This window comes from Hibiscus syriacus, unplaced genomic scaffold (genome assembly GCF_006381635.1).
Source record: "Hibiscus syriacus cultivar Baekdansim isolate YM2019G1 unplaced genomic scaffold, ASM638163v2 tig00116974_pilon, whole genome shotgun sequence".
Lineage (NCBI taxonomy): Eukaryota > Viridiplantae > Streptophyta > Magnoliopsida > Malvales > Malvaceae > Hibiscus > Hibiscus syriacus.
Window position 1 is genome coordinate 72,345 of NW_024063498.1, and position 23,654 is coordinate 95,998.

At 35.3% G+C, this 23,654-nt stretch overlaps 2 protein-coding genes and 1 long non-coding RNA gene across 3 annotated transcripts; all 3 read right to left on the reverse strand.

The window, feature by feature from the left end:
- Positions 1 to 314: 314 nt before the first annotated feature.
- Positions 315 to 17,776, reverse strand: LOC120192358. The gene is made up of 3 exons (XR_005522769.1): positions 17,638 to 17,776; positions 2,219 to 2,222; positions 315 to 324 (listed from the first exon to the last, which is right to left on the reverse strand). It is a non-coding gene; the product is annotated as an uncharacterized LOC120192358 (long non-coding RNA).
- On the reverse strand, positions 12,877 to 13,792 carry LOC120192357. Its single transcript, XM_039195149.1, has one exon. It carries the CDS (start codon positions 13,675 to 13,677, stop codon positions 12,877 to 12,879), a length of 801 nt encoding a protein of 266 aa, XP_039051080.1. The 5' UTR covers positions 13,678 to 13,792.
- On the reverse strand, positions 14,511 to 17,626 carry LOC120192356. The gene is made up of 6 exons (XM_039195148.1): positions 17,571 to 17,626; positions 17,339 to 17,471; positions 16,975 to 17,078; positions 16,297 to 16,441; positions 16,069 to 16,209; positions 14,511 to 15,965 (listed from the first exon to the last, which is right to left on the reverse strand). The coding sequence occupies exons 1-6, from the start codon at positions 17,609 to 17,611 to the stop codon at positions 14,517 to 14,519; spliced, it is 2,013 nt and encodes a 670-aa protein (XP_039051079.1). The 5' UTR covers positions 17,612 to 17,626; the 3' UTR covers positions 14,511 to 14,516.
- Positions 17,777 to 23,654: the final 5,878 nt, after the last annotated feature.

Sequence of the window (23,654 nt, forward strand, 5' to 3'; positions counted from 1 at the left end):
TACAACGGGTGCCGAGATCAATTGTCGTTTCAACTCAGTAAATGCGCTGAGGCATAACTCGTCAAACACAAAGGGTTGGTTTTGTTGAAGCAATGTGCACAAGGGCTTAGAAATCTTGGAGAAGTCTTTGATAAACCTTCTATAGAATCCAGCATGTCCAAGAAAACTTCTTATCCCCTTGACCGAAGTTGGTGGTGGCAACTTTTCAATCACCTCAATCTTCGCCTTGTCCATTTCAATACCCTTGTGTGAAATTTTGTGGCCTAATACAATGCATTTAGTCACTATGAAGTGACATTTTTCCCAATTTAAGACCAACTCAGCCTCTTCGCATCTTTTGAGAACTTTTGCTAGAATGCCGAGGCATCGTTCAAAATCATCCCCATAAACAGAAAAGTCGTCCATGAAGATCTCCAGAAAATCCTCAACCATGTCTGAAAATATAGCTTGCATACAGCGCTGAAACGTTGCCAGGGTATTACAGAATCCAAAAGGCATCCTCCTAAAGGTAAAAGTGCCATAGGGACAAGTGAATGTAGTCTTTTCTTGGTCTTCTGGTGCGATGGCAATTTGATTGTACCCCGAGTATCTATCTAAAAAGCAATAAAATGCTTTGCCGGCCAATCGATCCAACATTTGGTCGATGAAAGGTAGAGGAAAATTGTCCTTCTTTGTAGCTTTGTTGAGTTTTCTATAGTCCATGCATATCCTCCATCCGGTAACAGTGCGAGTGGGTAATAGCTCATTCTCCTCATTAGTAACCACAGTCGTGCCTCCTTTCTTCAGAACACATTGGACAGGGCTCACCCATGAGCTATTGGAGATAGGGTAAATCACTCCAGCATCAAGCCATTTCAGAATTTCTTTCATCACCACTTGCTTCATAACAGGGTTGAGTCTTTTTTGTGGTTCAATTCAATTACCGTGGTAATCTTCTAGCAAAATATTGTGCATACAGATCGTGGGACTAATGCCCTTCAAGTCGGTCATAGTCCAACCAATTGCTTTCTTATGCTGCATCAAAATACTTAACAAACTTTTCTCTTGATTAGCAGTAAGGTTAGCGAAAATAATCACCGGTAAAGTCTAATCGCTACCTAAATAAACATATTTAAGATGCCCTGGCAAATTCTTAAGCTCTAATGTAGGTGCATGCAATAATGAAAGCTTAGGAGGAATGAATTCATCAAAATTCATAGGTTCAAAATTTATACATGATCTAGCTTGTAGTAAGCTAGACTGCTCCTCCAAAATTGAAAAGTTGTCAGACTCCACTAAGCTTTCATCATCCACCAAATAATCATTTTCTGCTAGCTGAATGAAATTGTTCTGGCAAAGATATTCAGTCTCTTATTCAATCACTGAGTTCGATTCAGAAATACATTGGCATTCTTCAGTGTCATCGATATATTTGAGCGTTCGAAACATATTGACAGTCACACACTGATCGACCACTCTCATGGTAAGTTCACCTCTCTCACAGTCTATCAATATACGTCCAGTGGCTAGAAAAGGTCTTCCCAAAAAAATAGGTGCCTTGGCATCAACTTCGTAATCCAAAATTAAGAAGTCGACTGGAAACACAAACTTATCCACCCTCACTATGACATCCTCGACTCTCCCTTCAGGTTTAACATGGGATCTGTCGGCAAGTTGTAAAACAACCAAGGTGGGTCTTGCATCTCCTATGCCAAGCTTCAAGAATATAGATTTTGGCATTAAGTTGCACTTGAGCCAAGATCACACAGTGCCTTTCCAAAAAAATTAGCTCCAATCGAACAAGGAATAATAAAACTGCCTAGATCATTTCGTTTTGGCGGCAACTTACTCAATAAAGAACAAAATTCTGTTACCGTGGCAATAGTCTCTACTTTCATCTTCTTGGTATAGATTTCCTTCAGAAATTTGGCATACATCGACATATGTTCAATAGCTTCCAAGAGAGGTACATTGATATGGAGTTGATCAAGAATGTCCACGAACTTCTTGAACTGAACTTCATCATTATGCTTCTTCAATCTTTGTGGGAAGGGTGGTGGAGGTCTCGCTTCCTTAACTGCAGTAGTAGGAATTGCTTTTACCTTGGCATCAGAATCTGGTGCCTTAGTTGAATCATTAGTAGAACCCTCCTCCTTGTCTTTCTCAGTAATGGTATCGTCATGCAATTCAGTTTTACCACTTTCAGTAGTGGGAGTAGAGTCATCATGTTATGGCGCACTAGCCTTGATTTGTTGATTGATTTGTGTTCCACTCCTAAGAGTTAACACATTGCAATGCTCTTTTCCAGGCCCTTTAGTGACTTCAGTATCACTTGGAAATCACCCTTATTAACGCTCTTGCAATGCCGTAGCAATCTAACCAACTTGACCTTCCAAAGCTCTCAAAGACGAGCTATGGATTTGAAGTAAGGTGCCTTGACTATGAAGTAAAGCTCCTTGATTTTTAATTGAAGTAGAATGGTTTTGCAGCATTGTCTTTATAGTAGATATGAACTCTTGAATTGTAGCTTCCAAGGAACTCATGTTTGCTGAAGTTGAAGCTCATTTGTTAACATTATGCCATGACATAGGATTCTGGTAACCTTGAGACTCATTGTGATTCTGCTGCCGAGTAGGTTGATTAGCATTGTGGGTTCCTTGATTTCTCCATGAGAAATTGGGGTGCTGACGCCATCCAGCATTAAAAGTGTTAGAGTAAGGATTTTTGTTTCCTCTATTGTAATTGCCTACAAATTTGATGGACTCATGATTGCTTGGTCATTCGCTCTCATGATGATTGCCTTGGCATAACAGACATGCCAAGCTAGTTTCTTTCACTTCCTTCACCTCAGTAGAACGTTGTAAGTTTTTCAACATATTGGTGATAGTTGAGAGTTGAGCGGACAACGAATCCTTGATATCTAACTCAAATGCTCCAGGTGCTCTCCTCCTATTCCCAAGTCTTGAGGAAGGAAACTGATAATCATTGTTAGCAATTCTGTCCAAAATAGCAAACGCCTCTGTAGGTGATTTATCCAGCAATGTCCCATTTGCCGAGGCATCAATTAACATCCTCGTGGGTGCATTGACTCCATTATAGAACATGACTGCTTGAGTCCAATCATGAAAACCATGATTTGAACACTTTTGAAACAAACTCTTGTAACGATCCCAACTCTCGTACATAGATTCATCGACACCCTGGCGAAAAGATAATATGTCATTCCTTAGCTGCGTATTCATGTTTGGTGGGTTATACCTCAATAAGAAACTCTTACAAAGATCAGCCCACGATTCCATCGAACCGACTGGTACACCACTCAACTAAGCTTTTGCTCGGTTACGTAATGAATACGGGAACAACTTTAACTTTAGAAAATCCTCATGTACTCCCTCTTGGCGAAAAGAATCACAAACTTCTAGAAAATTACGAATATGCTGCCAGGCATCTTTATTTGGCATACCCCCAAACTACCCAATGGAATTCAACATGTTGAACATGACTAGTTTCAGCTCGAAATATGCAGCTTGAATGTTGGGTGCCACGATTCCAGGATTCAGATCATCCAGCATCGGATTTAAGTGATCACGAATAACGTGCGGCCTACCAGCAGGTTCAGCATTGCCTAATACCGCGGCATTCTAATTTCCATCATCCTGACCAATGCCTTGGTTTCCAATCTGATACATGTTTCCTCTAGTGCATTGATCACGTCTCCTTTGTCTAAAGAGTCTTTCAATCTTAGGTTCTATCGGTTCCAAAGGCTCTTCAGAATTTCTTCTAGGTATACGCTAAATAAACCTGAAAAAAATATCAAGTAAACTATACACAAATAAAAATGCAAGACAAAATAAAATGCTCTGGCAAAACTAAATAACTTCAGGCTGTCAATCCTCGGCAACGTCGCCAAAAACTTGTTGTGTGTTGTGAGTACTATAAAATATACGCAAATAATGTGCAAGTATACACAATCGCTCAAGTAATACAGTGATGAGTGAGTATCGTCTCCACAGGGATTGGGTGAAATTACGAAAGTCTAACCAAAACTAAGCACTAATCTATCTATGTATAGTTAGTCTTTATATATACAAATGTCATGGCAAAATAAAAATGTGCATGCTGATGGATGCAGATGAATGGTCTGATGGTGTATTAGATGGAAATGTAGTGGCAAGATAAGATGTTTAGTGTTGAAAATGGTGTAATGTCGAGGCAATGAAAGATGGTAAATAACAGTAAATAAAATGAAAAGAAGATAATCCTCACGTGACAAGCTTCCAATGAAATGAATGACAGGGATTAATCTAAGGATGCTTAACTTATTTATCATGTATATCTAAGTTATCTGGTCTTTACTTACTCGACAGGGCTTTCCTAAAATGTTCTCAAAAGAATCTAGCAGAATAGGATGTCAAGGCATCTACTCTCACTCAATGATGTTGGCTAGCCTACCCTATTGATAAAAACACCCTTTTTAGTCGTTGAAATCCTATCGTAGTCTCTCCCGAGATCTAAGGTATTAGGTTGTAATATCCCTAGGCCGGTTCAAAGTCCCTTGGAAATACTATAACACATTGCTTATGAGGATCTTAACTTGCGGTCCTCTCGAATACTTACAAGTATTTCTAGCTTAGATTTCTCCCGAATACCTAAACTTCATCTAAGAAATGGACATTTTCATGCCTCTTACAAGCCTAGATGGTGAAGCATTCATAAGCAAAGCAAATAAAGAACCAAAATAAACTCAAATATATCATCAAAATAAAGTCTAAACATCCATTAAACCAACCACCACCAAATAATTTAGTTCATGGTGGGGTTCAAAATATCCAAACACAAAGTCATGAAAATATTCGTTCCTACAACCCACAAATAAATCGAAAAATAGTAGTAAAAAGGGAAGTGAGAAGAAGCCTTCGACGCGCCACCGAAGGTCTCCTCGGCCACCACGAATCACCTTAGCTCACTAGCTCCTCTCGGCACTTAGCTCGCCACTCCTTGGATCTTAATCAATGGAGGAAAACCCAAGGAAAAAGAAAAGGAAAAGGAAATAAAAATCTGATTTTTTTCTGCTCTATGCGTGTGTCTCTTCATCTCTCTCCTTTCTCTCCCTTTAGGAGTCATTATAATAAAAGGATCTAGGGGTAATGATTGGGTTGTTAGATGTGAAATACCTCTCATACCCCTAGAATCACACCATAAGCATGAACTTAATTCTCCAAGTGGCCTTAGTCTTCTAGAAGGTGGCTACAACAATCATTCCACGTGCAGTGACAGCTGTCCTCATACAACTGTATATTTTTGTCATTTTCTGCACCAGAAATGCCAAGGCATTTCAATCTGCTTCAGCAACATGTGATGTCGCGGCATTACTTCCCAACGAATCCTTTTTGCTTGTTATTCCTGCACATCATAGACAAACTGCACCTTTCTATCAAGTAGCATCATTAAGAAATAAAATAGCACTACCACCACAAATGCAACTATATACAACTACATGATCTTAAAATACCTAAAATGAACTTTTAAACAAACAATAACTTAAGTGAAAAAGTCCTTAAAAGTAGCCTTTTTAGGAAGTTAACAAAACATTTAGATCAGGTTATCTATCTAACCTTGAAAAGATATTAGATATTAAGCTTCCAACATCACAAATTAGGGCCCATCCACATATTGAATCTAGAGTGAAGCTACTCAAAAGACAATATAATGTTTTATCTGAAATGATGAATATTGGAAGTGGATTCGATTGGAATGAAGAAGAAAAATGTTTAACTGCACCAAAGGATGTGTTTGATGATTGGGTTAGAGTAAGTATTTTAATTGAATTTATCTTCTTTCTATACTCTTTGTTATCTACTTAGCTTTGTAAGATTTATTAAATTTGAGATTTTATTATATTGTAGAGTCATGCAACTGCTGCTGGATTGAGAAACAAGTCATTTTCATTCTTTGATGACTTTGTTCATATATTTGGAAAAGAAAGAGCTACAGGAACAGCAGCGGAGACAGCAGCTGATGTAGTGGAACATATTGATGTAGAAGACAATGCATTTATAGATACATTACTTGAAGAAGAGGGAGTAAGAGATTCTGAATCAAGAGAGGATGTTGGTGCTTCAACTTGCCAAACATCTGATGTTACTGGCTCTACCCCTATAATGAAAAAAGAAGCTAGCAAGAAAAGGTCTCGAAGTGATGATAGGTTAACTGAGCTTGTACAGGAGATAAGTAAGTTCGGTGCTGCATACCGAGAGACTACCAAAGAAATTAAGGATATTACTGTTTTATTGAAAAAAGAGGCAGAAGGAAATGATCGAAGAATGTCGATTTTCACTGAAATCATGAAAATTGAAGGACTGTCCACTGATAAAATGCTTACTGCAGAAGAGTATATTAGCAATGATGCGCAAAAGGTAGATTTCTTCTTTTCTTTGCCAAAAGAATTCAAGCAAGATTATGTGATTAAGCAATTGGTTGAATGCCGTCAATTTAGACCATCATTTTGACCGTCGCCTTCTACAATTATGTCGATCTCTTTTTGATTGTGACTTTAGAATATGGTCCCAACTTTTTTGTGTAGCTTAGCCAAGTATATTTCAATCTTTTGACTTGACGAAATTTGTGTGTATATAATATAGTCAACATATATGATTACGTTTAGAATGTCATGGCTATTTTCTTTTGTAAGTCTGAACATTGTACAATCTTTTGATGGTTAATGTTATACTTCTTTTTGTTATGTAGTATATGAGTTACAAGTAACGTGCTAGTTTTCGAATAAGTTTCTTTTTCATTGAAAGCATTGCAGGTTTGATCTTGATATTGTTCGAGTGATGTTGTTTGGGAGGAATAGTGGGTCTGACTTTATAGTTCTATCGTAACTTGGGATTGTTCTGCTGGTGCCCAAGTTGAGTTTTCAGTTCTGAAGGTTGTGGATTCATTGTGCAGGGTGTTGTACCATTGAAAATTTTGCCTTGGTTTGGGGTGAGTGACGCTCCTCTGCTGGTTTTATTCTGTTGGTTCCAGATGATTGGATTGTTCTGTTGATATTTTTATCTAAGGTAAGGAGTATGGTGGACTCTTTTTCCTCTACTAGGTTTGGGAAAGTTTTTTTCTAACGAGGTCCATGCATTTGTCCGATTTTATATGATTTTCCTTATATTATTATATAAGACTACTTTTTTTATTATAAAAAATAGTGCCAAAACTAAATTAATTGAATCATTCGATTCGGATTAATTGAGATTAATCATGTGAAATTGAATGTTTGATTGACAAGAATGATGAAGGTTTTCTCTAGACGATGCTGCTGTTGGAGAGAGCATATTTGAAGGGTTAGAGATTGGAGGGGAATGTCTGATGTAGATAGTTTTAGGTTTGGGCACTCTAATCCAAACACATTGTACCATCGAGATGAATAAACTATTTAAATTTTGATATTGATTTACGATTGAAACCACAATATTGATTAGTATTCATACGATACAAACAATTATAACTTAAAATGTTACAACACAAATTAAGGGGAATAAATTTTGATTTTTTAAAAACTTTTCAGTTATTAAAATTAAATTATTAATAGGAGCTTTTGGTTCGGGTTTCTGATCCGGTTCATAGTTAACATCAAATTCCACTCTTTGACCTGAAATAAAAGAAAGAAAAGATGAGAAGCTATTCACGTTTAATGCACAAAAAACTTGTTACAACATACAAACATACCAAAGAATCCACGAATTTGAGATAAGTATTCCTTACTGAATGAATAAATAATATAAATCATCAACCAATTACTGATAAATTATGTTTTCTTACTTATTAAAATATTAACAAAGATAATGATGAATGACGGTGAAATATAAAATTATAGACAATATGATTTTTTAGTGTTATATTTTCTTACTTATTTGAATTATGTTTTTGTAATATAAATTAATGAGATAAATAATAATGATAAAGTATGCATAAATAAGTATAAATATAAAAGATAAATAAATAAATTATTGTATATAGAAGATATAATAAATATTATATCTTAGATAACAAAAATAATTTACATCTTTTTATTATTATGAATATCTATGAAGAATTTCCACAATGTAAACATTTAGTTAAATGTTGATGTAAAATTTTAATATATTTTTACATAAATTATGTACAATTTTATATTAATTAAAATTAAAATAATACATGATATATTTAAATACCAAGTAATATATTATCAACAAATGGAATTTTTATATAAATATTTTTTATTTAAATATTTATGATTTCACTTATTAAAAAAAAAATATAGAACAAGGACAATTTGGTAAAATAAACATTCCAGTAATATTTTATTCCTCCAACAAAACACTGTAATCTTACATTCCTGCCAAACCAGCCAAACACAGTAATGTAACATTCCCAGTAATCCTATTCCCTGGTAATCTTTTATTCTCACTGGTAATCTTACATTTCGTGAACCAAACGCACCCTTAGATCATATCAGATTCCCCTCCTCCCTGAAAAATTCAGGTTAAGGACAATTTTTTTGAAAAATGTCGGATTATATTTGAATTTGAGGTTAAAAAATTCAATCCGATTACATCCGGAATATTATTATAATTGTCTTTATATATTGAGAGATATTTGTTATAATAACCCTCTCTTTATAATCTTTTCAATTATAACAATATTTTACCTTATATATATATATATATATATATATATATTTGTATCACATCAAATATAGATTTTTACCCTAAAAATCAAATAAAATGTTGGATCATATGTAGCTTCTCTAAACTTAAGTCGGATACAATAACGATTGGAGGGAAATATACTAGGATTGGTTCGGATGAGTCTAAATTCCAACCCGACCATGACAATGCCTAGACTAATATAGAACGTTTTAAACTTTAGAGATTAATATAGAATGGAATCATAGTTTAAGGATTCATATGGAATGTCTTAAAATTTAGAGACAAAATTTAAAATAAATGCAATAGTTTGGTGACTGCTTGTGCAATTATCTTGATTACTTCGTCTTTATGCAAGTTACGACCAAAAAGGACCAACGTCTAACACAAGCTATATTCAATGGCCACATAAATATTTTTGCAGTATTAGGGGTTGTTTGTTTGGCTCTGAATTGAATCATTTGTTTTTCACCTCTGAATGATTTAGTGTTGACTGATTCAACAAAACAGTGATGAATGATTTAGCACAGAAGTATATTATGAATGATTCAAAGCTATTATCAAACATCATGTCACATTCAGAGTTAATTCATACAGAGCTTCTGAATCATTCAACATTTGAATCATTCAACGCTTAATCATTCTGAAATAAACAAACATACCCTTAGCGTCACTTGCAAAATAGCACAAAACGACGCTGAAATAATTAAACTTTAAGCTTTCAAGATATAAAGCAAAAGCTTTCATGGAATCTATCTAAAAAGTCACCTGCTTTAACATTTGTTCTAAATTCATCCCTGCTTCCGATCAATCTATCTAACAATTTATATACCATTTCCATGCAATTTCAAATTTAATATGATATTTTATTGATCTTTATCAAGTTTAATTGTTTTTTTGATATAATATATAAATATAATAATTACGTTAATAAAATCATCAGTGTAAATTTTTCATATTAATAAAAGTTATTATCATTTATAAACTATTATATCAATAAATTTGATAAACAACTTAAATCAAATGGATTACTTAATTAAAATTTTTAATTAGAAGACTCAATTGAGCAGCACATAAGGCATGCGACCATCTGTCAAACTCAAATCGTTTGCAATGCTCTTCAAATGTCTTCATCAAAGGCCCACTCTTTTAGCATCGAACATACTGGGAAATTCAAATACCTAAACCAAAAGCTGTTGGTTTTCTTTCTTTCTTGTTATTAATAGTTAGAGTTTGATTTAATAAAAATTTAAAATTTAAAAAATAATGGAAGATAAAAAGTTTATTTTATTTTATATTGATTGATAAAAATTTATCTTTTTAAAAATATTTTATATTATTGTATTTTCAATATTAATATTATTATATATCTTAATTTTTTTCTTAAAAAAGGTTTTATGTTTTATTCGTGCGATTATTAAATTGATATTTTAACATTAAAAAACACAAATTCCAACATGACAAAAACCATTGCAGACCATTGAAATTCCATCTGAATCCCATCCGGTTCCAGTCCAGAAAAAAATTCAATAATAAAATCCACACAGTTTTATGTGGATAAAGATCTCTCATCTTTTAAGAGAGAAAAAGAAGCACAAACTGACGTTGAACTGATATTTTCCAAGAAACACAATCCTCATAGGCCATAGCTGGAGCCCAGGAGGGGATAGGTAAAGAGATTATAATACATAGTAGTAATAACTATTATTATCACCTTTGATTTCAACATATCAGTTACTGGATAAAGCAAAGTCTTTTCCATTCAAGAAAACTAATTCATTTGCAATCAATTCTTCTTCTTCATCAAATCAGACAAGTGTTGATGATAAAAGAGTTCATGTTGTTTCAACTTTGATGATCGATTACACAGATACATACATATATACAAAGAGCTTTACCGGACCAGATAAGAAAAACCAAGAGAAGCAAAGCTCTTGCTGATGAAAGTTGTTTCATTAATAATCACATCCCAATCAAATACAAAAAACACACCTATATGTGCTTATATACATAACATCTGTTTAAGGTTTATGTAGATTCAACAGACTTGGGAGAAGATGAAGTGACAGAGCTATTACTAGCGGGCATGGATTGGGATCGCTTCATCTTCCAGGACGAAGAGGTTGACCGATGAAATTTGCATCGAAACGAGCCCTGATGAGTGGTGGGTGAGCACAAACATTGGCCTCCTCTGCCTGAGTTGGCGGCTTCGGAGGCGTTGTTGCTGCCTTTCGGGGAGGCGCTCACTGCAATGTTTCCACGGGAAGCCATGTAGCATAGAAGAGAGAGAAACAAGGCAATTGAAGGGGCAAACTTGGTGAAGCGATTAGGCTATAGTTATATAGGGCAAGATGGGTAAAGAACTCAAATTTTGTCGCTCTTAGGGTTGTGTAAAAGTTTTAACTTTTATAACATTCATTTCATAATAACTCCATAAAAAATATAAAAATCATTTTATTACAGTTTCATAAATTTAATGATCATTTTATAGCTTTTGAAATTCTAATGTCTAAAATATAATTAAAATATAATTCAATGGCTTCTAGTATATTTTGCCTTGTTTTTTTATCTATGTTTTTGTCTTTTCATTCAATCTCTAGTATACTAGAGATATGAGATTATAGGATATGTGTCAGTTACCAGTTACCCCCTCTAGGATTAGATACTTCATTTTCATGACGAAATAGGAAAGGGACACATGGATTAGTGAACAACTAGCATGGGTTTCGGATTCATCTCTAACAGCTCAGCCTCATCCACATCCCTTTCCTCTTGGGGAGCTTCACCCTCTGTTCATCTCAATTAAGCCTAGTTTGGCCGTTTTCCAAATTTTTTTCCCATAAGATCTCTTCATATTAAATAGTTTTAAAAATATTTAAATTAAATTTGGATGATGGGTTACGTTTATGGTTTGCATAGCAGGAATATTTAGATGATGGCTGAGTGGTACTATAATTGGGATTTGGACCTCACCTTCTCAATAATTCCTCTTTTTCTTGTTGAACAGAATGAGGCGTTTGCATGCTGTGACGACGATAGAATCGGATATGTTTTTTCCTTTGTTTCTGTTGTTGTCTTACATCAATCATAAAAATAAGGGTAAAATATACTCGATCATCTCAACTTGTTTCTTATTCTCGCAGCCAAGAGGTTGGCAAAAGCCGCGCCTTCTCGGCCCACCGGAATGCGATTGCATAGCAGATCGCAAGACTCCCACACAACACATTTCCTAGGCTTGCGGATTCGTGAAAACATATAGGCTCAAATACACTCACCTATGTGTTCGGTAACAAACTCTCACTTTTTTCTTTCAAACAATATAATTTAGTAAATCAATTAAAATATTATTATAAATAGATCATCGACCGTTAAATATTAGATAAAATAATAATAATTTTAGTTCACAAAATTCATACATTCTGTCAATTTGATTTTAGTTCTATTAATTTAATATATATTCTCCTAAATTACTTGATCTTCTCCCATAAACGTTATATATAATGTTTATACTATTTTCTTGGTATAATAATAATTTAACATTAATTTATTGATGTTTTATGATAGAATGTGATTATCCAATTATTACTTTGATCCATGAATTTAATTGGTTTGATAGTACATAAAAAATAATAAATTAATAATAAATTTAAATGTAAATAATTATATTTATTAAATTATTTTAAAATAAAGTTAAATTGATAAAAATAGTGTATAAATTATTATATAGTGATTACATGAATGAGTGCGCGCTAATCTATGATTAATAAATTGAGTCAGTTTCGGACAACTGAAGCTTCTTTACCCTACGCCTATGTAGAGCTTATAGAAACCAAAAAAACATGTTATATATTATATAATGCGGGGATAAAGCCTTGCAGAGTGACAAGTTTGTGTTCTGTCTTTTAATGCTTATGGAAATCACCATTCGAGGCCCCTCAAAAACAGAGAGATTTTTTGGTCATCTTGTGCTGTTTGTCTGTTTGCACCATCACATGCATCGGTCAGTCCCCCCCCCCCCCAAAAAAAAAAAAAAAAAAAAGAACACAAACCCAGAAAGAAAAGGTTCAACTTTGCAAAAACACCCAACCACAGTGACAAAACAAATGAAAACAAAGCATTTCTGCAAAGTAAAAAGAAAACCTAGGAATTTTAGTTATCAATGGCACGCTTGTCTCGCTTGGGTTTTTTTTTATGAAAGAAGAGAGGCTAATTAAGATCACCATGAAGGCGAAGTACATGGAGAGCCTGATGAAGACGACGAAAGACCATTATTACAATTCGACTCACTGGCCGAAGTAGCTAAAGACCCGACATCTCTTAGAGGGATAGAACAAGCCTGTGCCGGAAGCTTCTTCATCGGACTCAATGGAGGTGTAATTGGAGGAGGTGAATAGATTCCAAAACAACCCTTCTCTTCATCTCCCGATGAACCACCGTTCTCCAAACGCGAAGGCGATGTATCCGGCGTCTCAAATGGAGTATCCGGCGCAACATCGTTAACGTACATTGGATTCGATATGTAAACCAAATCCTCCACCCCGGGACCTGAATTACCACTGCAAGCTTGAACCGAGATTTCCTCAGCATTGTTAGGGGAAGCTGCAAAGGAAGATGACGGAGACGTGGGAGACAATATCCCAATCCGATGAGGCCTTGTGTTCGATTCTCCGCCGTGGAGTTCGATGACATGATGAAGAGAAGTGATTTTGTTATCTTTTTGAACATTTTCAGGGCGTGCTGCAGTTGCAGGGAAGAGGAAGTCCATAGGTGCATGAAGAACTCCCTGTGCATAGAAGCTACTGAGGGGACTGGTTGTTGATTCGGTGATGGTGGGGGTGGTAGGGGCCGTTGTGGTGTCGGCAGTGGTGTGTTTGAGCTGACTGCGGCTCCGGCGGCGGCGGAGTAGGAGAGAGCAGTAGAGCTCGGCTAGCAACACTAGGATTAGAGCTAAAACAACGGCGAGGGTGACCACCATTACTAGTGTTGCACCCATTATGACTTTGGATGCCCCCTTCATTGTTTTCTTTTTACCTTTTTTTTCACTATTTCCTTGATTGTGATGGGAGTGAAAGAGGGACAGTAATTAAAGGGTAATAAAAGCTTTATTTTGGCGGGAAACAGTGGAGTCCTTTAATGCAAACAAGAAAACTGGATGGAAAAATTCTTTCATTAGTCCCTATATTATACATAAATCATAGATTTACTTTTTTAAACCTATGTATAAACTAATTTCATCAAGCATGAGTACTATCATAAAGACAATAATATTCTAATATCAAATATTTAGTGTTATTACTTTCTCAAGACCTCAAACCCGAATCATTGAATAAATTGGAATAACCTTGTTTTAGTGGAATCAAGCCCCCATAATTGATATATATAAGGACTAATATTAAAGTTTAATCAAAGTAGATTGGAGGGAATCTTGGTGAGACTTAGGACCTTGGGAATGTAAATGAAGTATTTAGGTTCTTTTCTGAGATGGCCAATGTGGTCATTTCAGTAACTGCAACATAAACTTGATGATGCATCATCATGACTTTTCTCTGGCTACAAAGGACTAAAAACAGTTAAAAGACCTGCAAAGTTCCATGGTCGAAGACCAATACTTCAGCCACTAGTGGATGACAGGAAATATCAGAAGAGAAAGTGTTAAAATATAGGATAAATTACATAAATGATAACTAATATTTATTAGGTAAATATCATTTAAGTTGATGTAAAGTATAAGAATGCCCTTGACCATATTATACAAGGTAAAATATGAAAATAAAGGAAGTTTTAGTATTGACGCAATGCATTCGAGGTGATTAGATAAAAAAAGGAATGATTCAGTGTGGTTTTTAAAAAAAAGCTCTATCTGCCTTTCATTGCCGCGAAGTGAGCTGCCAAATCATCATAATCTGGTAACTTCGGATGCACATGCTGAGCCGCGTTCGATCTATCAGGCTGAAAGGAGGCAGCACGAGCATACACCTTGGTTCCCTCTGATTCATCAGTTTGTGCAGAAGGGAGAGATACTGATCTGGCTGGACGGGAAACTGTCTCCGACATATCATCGGATCTATCCCTGCTTGCTTTCCGAGGAGCCTCACAATCACCCGCATCGCTTCCCCTATGATGTGCGTGACGACTTTTAGACTTTCTTCTTATCATTCCCTGTGCACCCGAGGGTGGCTTCTTACTGTAATGTATCAACAGATTGTCAATTATCCTTTCCTCCTCGTCATCTTTATGCTGCTCATCATCAAATAAAAGTTGCAGCCCTCGTCTTGAATCCTCCTTTCTCCTGCTTCTTGGTCTTCTACTCCTTGTAGATTCAACATCTTCGGCATTATCGACTTCAGTATGACTGGAAGATGATTTATGTCGCCTTCTAGATGATCTTCGTCTTGGTATAGGAGCATCACTTCCATCATGATTATAGTAATAATCCTTCTCAAGATCACGATCATGACTATTCCTAGCAGGAGGTGGAATTACCTGACCCTCTTTATCAGGCCGATATAACCCTTCTTGGTACTTATCAGTCCTATTAACCGGATTCTTGTCATGAGTTGTTCGATCAGCAGAGACCCCATTGCAGCCAGAAGCAGTAAGTGAAGACCCCAAATCAGCAGCAGCATGCCTGCAATCCTTCAGTTTGTTACTGGGTTTAACATAAGGAGGGGGGATGCCACTATTAAAGTGGGACTTCCACTTGGGTTCGTCTTCCTCCTGAGTTTTTCTTGCTGAATTTGGAAAACCATAGTTATCAGCAGTGGACTGGTCTATGTCACGATTCTTTGACCAAGGATCTGCATAACTAGGACTTTGCTCTGGCTTTCTCTCGGGTAGAACATCTTGATTATATCTTCTAGGTATACCATTCTGCCTACCATCTTCTAGTTTGGTTCCATCATCAGCTCTTTCCATTCTTTTCCCATGTGAAGAACTGCTTAATCTTGCTGTTTTCAAGGCAACATCATCCTTCCCGTTAAAATAGTCAAGCTTACCAGCAGATACTTCTTGTTTTTGCTGTAACTGTGTGTCTCGAGTCTCCTTCCTTGCAGTAGCTTGATCCCTACCATGATGCTGATGATACTCATCAACAATTAATTGCTGTTTAGGCGGAAGGACGATCTCATCCCTTTTTGAGGCATCCTCCTCCTTGGAGTTTCCCAATCTGTGCCCAGCTTTTCTCACTTCAAGTTTTTCTTTAGATGGAACTTTAAATTTTTCCTCTCGTGGATCAGCACTTCTTCCACCGTTTGATTTATGATTATGACCACTGACAGGGAAAGAGCCATGATTTTTATGTTGGTCCTGCATTACAATGCCAAAGATTAAGAGTTTCACTCTGCGGACACCGTACGGATAAGCTCAATGAGAATACCTAAAAAGTAAAGATCAAACACATGAAGCATACCTGTGGAATCACATTAGGTTTACACATTCTTCGCTTGAAAGCATCGGAGTCCCATTTTATGGAAAACTCTGATGCTATATCATGTATCACCTCGACTTTCTTCTCCATTGCAAAAGAATTTGATGCTGAATTCTCGATAAGCTATCATCAAATTTTATAACATTGGTCAAAGAAAAGCACAGACAACCATAAATTAATCTCTTTTTGAAACAGATAAACGAAAATTACCTGTTTATTGACAAATAATTCCAGGGAATTTCCATATCTTTCATGAAATATTTGCCTAAGATCACGCAACTCTGGCAAATCAGAGAATCTTGCAGCAGCAAACATTAGAGATGAGACAGCTTCCCTGCAATCTTCAGGGCAATCTCTGCGAATTAATTGAAGAAAATAAGCAACTTTTTTCTTCTTGTTATCATTAGCAACATTTAAATGTGTTACTATATTCAACAACGAATCCAACCGAGCATCAAAAGTACAATAGCCAATTGATATGATAAAAGAAGAGGAAAAATGAGGAAGTGATCAAGAAAGAAGAATGACAACTAAATCTTGCATTTAACATTCCCTCTGTAATTACCATCTACATCAGCCGCATGTTAATACACAATATGTAGTAGAAACATTGTATTAAACACAAGAGTAGACAACTTTATCCATCATTTCAGTGCATTGGATGAAGATATAACTGTATAAAGTGGAAAGAAAATATTTATGCGGTTTATGCGAGAGAGAAAATGATTTTTAGTTTCTTAAATTAATAAAAAAAATTATGTTTCTTTTGCAGCGTTGTTGAATGCTAATCTTATTCAGACTTCTTGCTTTTCATTTTCATCCTCCTCCATTTTAATGAATATAAACATAAATTCTACCTAAAGGAATAAACAATAGAGCTTCACATACCTTAGTTTTTGCAGAAGTGAAACGTGCTTCCACACGAAATCGCAGCATTCTTCGACAAAATCGTAGCAAGATGAAAGGACCAATTCAGCAATATATCCTTCCACCTGTTTCAACCTCGCAAAAAGTTAGCACAATAGTCGCTTATAATTTTACGTCTACAATTATATTACTTCAAAACAAAATTTGACAATTTTCAAACATTCAAAAAAGTCTGAACAAAAATACATAAGCAAACTTGAAACCTTAGTCTTCCGCTAATGCTATTATCATTCTATATTTTTTTTTAAATTTTTTTTGAAAGAACGAAAAACACACTTGACTAAAAGGATTAAAAATAGAAATAACAAATTTAAAAAGTAATTACCCTGCCATAAGCATTAATATCGAGGCCATTAGCGAGCAGATCGGCTACATCTTTCTTCAAAAACTTGAGCGTCGCAGTCTTCTTCCTCCTTATCACCTCGATCCGACTCTTTATCAGTTTTATCAATGATTTGCTGCAAATGAAAAAAGAAAGAGAAAAAAATTCTCATCAATTTGATTTTCCAAAAATTAAGAAAAGAAACAGCCCATTAATTCGAAGAGATTATAAAAACCATTTGGAGGCAAAACCACGGCCAAAGATCCCGTCCAGCATCTCCGATCACTTATTCAACTGCAAACTAAAAAACGAGACCGTAAACTCATAATGCAAGTCAGTAAAATGAGAGATCTGCCATTAAAGAAGACGAGAAAAGGTCCTTTGCTTAAAGCTTTCTTCAGTGCCGTTTCTCAGACAATTTTCCTTTTTTTTATTTTTAAGAAACACTTGTTTACAGCTTTTTTTTTCCAGCAGGGCAGGGAGCTAAAAACATGGCGCCTCGTCGATGTTACGATCATACCCTTTCTATTTCCATTTAATGACTGCGACTCTCAACCGGTCGATCATTTAAACGTTGGGAGGGTATTCTAGGGAACTAAACAAGTATTTGATTCGGTGCGGATAAAGGGGTACGTTGGATAGATATTGATCGTTATCGCATAATTAAGGTTAATTAATGACGATGAATATTTTTTAGTAATTTATGCGGCGTTTAAAAAACGATTAATATAAGTTGTGATTGGTTAAATAAGTAATCGATTAAAATTTAGATCGGTTATATTATATTATTTAACTAGAAATATTATTAAGTACATTAACATATTAGGTAACGCTTATATAATGTAATAGGTAGCGTTTATATAATAAAATATGTATTTAACCGGAAATATTATCAAGTACAATAACATATTAGGTAGCGCTTATATAATGTAATAAGTAGCGCTTATATTGACCTATTTTATAAGTAAACTGGTATATTTGTACCGGTAACATTACAAATTTACCTATTACATTATAATTATCGGTTTCGATATTTTTTTGATCAATACTTTTTATAAATGTATCGATAATATATGCGTTCACCCTTTTGGGCATTCATTCTGGAAAAAAGTATCGACACAACATTAAAAAGTTTCGACACATTATGTAGACATATTCTCACATAAAATCGGTATAAATATATCGGTTATATTACAAAATTACCTATTACATCATAATTATGAGTTTCGATGTTTTTGGGATCGATACTTTTTAAAAATGTATCGATACTTTATGAGTGCACCCGTCTGGCATTCATTATGGACAAAATATATCGACACAAATTTAATAAGTTTCGATATTTTATGATGACCTATTTTCTCATAAAACCGATATATTTATACTGGTTACATTGTAAATTTACATATTACATTATAATTATCGGTTTCGATTTTATTGTGATTGATACTTTTAATAATTGTATCGACACTTTATACGTGCACCCCGTTTGGGCATTCATTCTGGACAATAAGTATCAACACAAATTACACAAGAGTCGATATATTATGTTGACATGTTTTCTAATTAACCGGTATATTTTTATACCGGGTACATTGTTAATTTACCTATTACATTATAATTATTGGTTTCCAAGTTTTTTGGGTCGATACTTTTAGAAAATGTATCGACATATATTTAGGTAGTTATTGTACACACCTAAATATGTCACGCGAATTTAATGTTGTACCCACCCTTTAACTACCACTACCAATACCACATCCTATTGAAAGCATGACTGAAACATGATGAGTGAACCTTTACTTACATCTCCATTAACTCTGGGACCACTGAACTTGCACTGAACTTGCATAACAAAATTTTTGCCATGGATCATACTGATGTAGACAATGTTAAGCCAACCGAGGAATGCCATGAAGTACATAATGTTGATGAATCTGACAGATTGGTTGGTCAGCTCTACTCTTCACGTGATCAAACTTGGTACTTTTACAAGGGATTCGCACAGGAATATGGGTTTAGTGCACGTAAGGGAACAACACGGCTTGACGTGGAATGGAATTTGAAGATACAAGAATTTTGTTGTACCAAAGAAGGGTTTCGAGTATCAAAAGACAATATTGTTGATCGTCAACGTGCTCATACGCCAGTCACAAGAATAGGATGCAAGGCTAAAGTCGTAGTTACAACAACAAATACAAACGATCACTTGGGTTATAAGTAAGTCTTATCATAAACATAATAATGCATTGTGCACACCTGCTATGACACCATTTATGCGTTCTAATAGAGCTATAAGTAAGGCTGTTATCGATGAGATAACAACATTGAAAGAGGTCGGTGTTGGCACGTCACAAGTAATGAGCTATTTAACACAGCAGGTAGGGGGCTATCATAATGTTGGATTTACACATAAAGACCTCTACAATGCACTTCAAAGAGGTAAAGCAAAGGAAATCGTCGATGGGGATGTGAATGCGCTTATTGCTTACTTTGATTATAAGAAACATGATGATCTCGGGTTTTTTATGACATACTTGGTAGAAGAATCAGGGGCATTGCATAATCTTATTTGGTCGGATTCTACATCGAGATCAGATTACACATGCTTCGGTGATGTAATTGCGTTCGACACAACGTACAAAGATAATTTGTATGGTCGACCAATTATGCCTATTGTCGGTGTCAATCATCACCATAACACAATTGTGTTTGCTACTGTCATAATCGCTGACGAGACGTTCCAATCTTTCGAGTGGGTGCTACAGAATTTTTTAGAAGCCATGATGAATAAATCACCTTTTCAGTTGTCACCGATAGGAATAGGGCAATGCAGAGGGCTATCAAATCTATTATCCCTTATGCTAAGCACATATTATGTTCTTGCCATCTTCTCGCAATGCACAAGCTAACATTGGTGACCCAAAATTTACAAAAGCATTCTCAAAATGCATGGCTTCCTGGTGGATAACTGAGGAATTCGATATTCAATGGCGTTCGGTTGTTTCAGAATTCAACGTCGAAAAGCATCCATGGGTGATTGAGAAGGGAAATACTCAGCATGTATGGGCACAAGCATATCTAACTGGTCATTTCTTTGCCAATATTCGCTCAACATAAAGGTGCGAGTCTATGAATGCTTCACTAGCGATTGCACTGAAACACAATAAAGACATATTTAGATGTTGTTCGTACAATTGAAGATGGAATTAATAGAATGCGTATGAACGAGTTGAAAGCTGATTACTTAAGTTCCCAGACGAAGTCCTTCCAGATCACAAAATTGGTCGAACTTGAAAACCATGCTGCTGAGATTTTTACCCGCGAATCTTTTTGTGCGTTCCAAGATGAACTTCAACGGGAGACATTGTACCGGATTGAGGAAGAGATTTAGTCCTTATCATATGAATGTCAACATTATATTTTGACAAAATACAACATTTGAAATTAGTTTTGATTCTCGTACGAAAACCCTAATTTACTCCTGCAAAAAAATCGAGACCATTGGACTTCCGTGTCACCATCAACTTCACATTTTGAAGCACTTGGATTACACATATTTTCCCGGGACTTTTGATTCAAAGTAGGTGGACTAAGGATGCGAAGGCTTCTGCACCCAGTTATGTTGACTTGAATGTGCCTCCAGAAGTGATACAAATGGCAAGGTTCGATGTTCTACGTTCAACGTCAAGTAGGTTATGCTATATTGCATCAAAGACAGACACGTCTTTCAAAACTGCAAGAGATTAGATGAAAAGACTAATACAAGAATTTGAAAACTCGTTTGGTTTGAATGATTCAATCAACCAGAGCAGTGTAGTAAAACAACGTTCGCGACCCTCAACGAAAACAACGCAAGCAAAAAGAAGTTTTGAAGAACAAGGTCGAGAAGAAAATTAGGTGATGTGGGTACTGCAACGGTGAGGGACATAACAAACTAACATGTCCTCAAGTCAAGATCAATTTGAATACAAGCACACAGCCTAGATCAACTGATTTTTTCGAAGACGAAATAGAATGGCCATTCAGTCCCGCACATGATGACAACGATCTCCATATATCATAAGTATCAATATGACTCCTATTGTGTATAAGAAACATTTATAACAACCTATTGCTAGTTTTTCTCATCTCATACATAATTACATTCACATACAAAATTATAAATCGTATATAACTTATACAAAATTAACCATACATTAACAAAATTTCCTCTCTTAGTCTATTTTGATTGTGGCTTACGAGACCGTTTAATATTTCATCTGCATCATCACATAAATGCCAAACAATATGTAGACTATAGTCTCCCGCAATCATGGCCGGAGTCAGTTCTGTAACTGGGATTATCCAGGTTACTCATGTTGACTGCATAGCCAATAAAACTATCCTTATATAAAATTAAGAACAGTTCTTCAACGACTGAATACAACTATTAAATGTAATATTCAATCATGAACTCCTTACGTTGGAGGGCTCTAAACCCTAAACCATCAAATGAAGCTTGCCTTACCAATTCCTAGCTTACCATTTAGACCCTGCAAGGGGTTTTATTGGCTATGTTATCAACATGATTATGAGTTTCCTTTATCATTTCGCATTCAATAAGACTGTAAAGATTTGAATCAATTAAATTTGACTAAATATTTTAATCCAATTACCATTTCGAGAACAATTACTTGAATACATTGATACTTATTGGTCGCTTTCGATTTTCTTCAATATTGATACGCTAGGGCTCCATTTGAAGGTCATCATCTTCGCAAACAAAAATTGAACTTGCAACCTATAACCATTCACAAATAGCAAAATTTAAAACCTAACCCCTCTTTCCGAAGATTTTTTTTAAAAATTAGGGTTTCGACAACATACCTATCGAGCACAAGAAGTGAAAAAAGTGTTTGCCACATGAATAACTGATCGTAACTGTTATGAACGCTGGTATTTCTAATAGAGGGTTTATCGATTTAGGGTTTGTAGCGTTACATTATAAATAATGAATGAAGAAAAAACGTTTTATTTATAAGTATCGACACAAATCTAAAACGTGTCGATAAATTATGTTCACCTATTTTCTCACAAAACCGATACATTTATACCGGTTACATTGTAAATTTACCTATTACATTATAATTATCGGTTTCGATGTTTTTGGGATCGATACTTTTTATAAATGTATCGACACTTTCTGAGTTCACCCTTTTGGGCATTCATTCTGGCAAAAAGTATCGACACATCATTTAAAAGTGTCGACAAATTATGTAGACCTATTGTAACACCCCCAACCCATACCCGACCCGGATATGAGTCAGAGATACTACATTGACTTTAAAACACAACTCTTAATAAATAATAGTAAAATATTTGAACTTATATTAAGAAAACAATAATATACATACTGTAATATGTTTACAAAAATTCAGAGCATACACAACTTAACCCTTTAATTACATGCCAACTGTCATTTACATAACAAAATGACCTACTGATTAAGTTGCTTCTGATCTGATGGTTGCAGGAGTAATACTGTCAAGCTGCTTCACCTGTCTCTTCTATTTTCCTCGGATCCTACGTGTGAAACACTCACACGCTAAGTCATCGACTTAGTGAGGCAACAATAATAAGGCAATGTAATGTAATGAAAATGTCAGGATCATATGAGATGAGATGCAAACATGTAACTAATCAATGTAGTATACTTCATCAATATCCATACCTGTAAGCGGATGACTGTAACATTCATTATTTTGTATTAATAAGTTTATTGGCCCATGATAGCATATTGAACCTAAGGTATTTGAGTAATGTGAGGTTGTGCACTATGCTGTCACCACAGCTCGTATAAATGCACCGAGTGCCCGTAGAATTGCACCGAAGTGCCCGTAGAATTGCACCGAAGTGCCCGTAGAATTATGTCCATAAGGACCACGTAGAATTCCTTAAGAATCATATCTTATATGGATCAAGTATGTGTCTTTCAAGACTTCACAGGTTCCAAAGGATACATATGTCCTAAAGAACCGAGTATACCCTCTACCCTTGGCATGCCAACTATACCTATAGTTCTCATCTACATAACATGGGCTTATACATTCCCGTAGTTCATATCGAGCGTAGACATAGTATTTCCATACCTTTAACACATAGGCATATCATTTACATACCTTTATCACATAGTGCATATAACTTTTTCTGCATATTCATGTCATGTAATACATATAATATGAATTCATGTCATGTAATACATTTAATACAAATTCATGTCATGTATCATAATATGGAATGTAATCATATGTCAAAATAGGAATCTAGACTTATCACAAGT

Coding starts and splice junctions, on each gene's coding strand:
- LOC120192357 (XM_039195149.1), bottom strand. CDS start 13,677: ATGAAGGGGGCATCCAAAGTCATAATGGGTGCAACACTAGTAATGGTG.
- LOC120192356 (XM_039195148.1), bottom strand. CDS start 17,611: ATGCTGGACGGGATCTTTGGCCGTGGTTTTGCCTCCAAATG. Junction 17,472..17,570: donor CGTGGTTTTGCCTCCAAATG/GTTTTTATAATC, acceptor TTTCATTTGCAG/CAAATCATTGATAAAACTGA. Junction 16,210..16,296: donor AATTATTTGTCAATAAACAG/GTAATTTTCGTT, acceptor ATTTGATGATAG/CTTATCGAGAATTCAGCATC.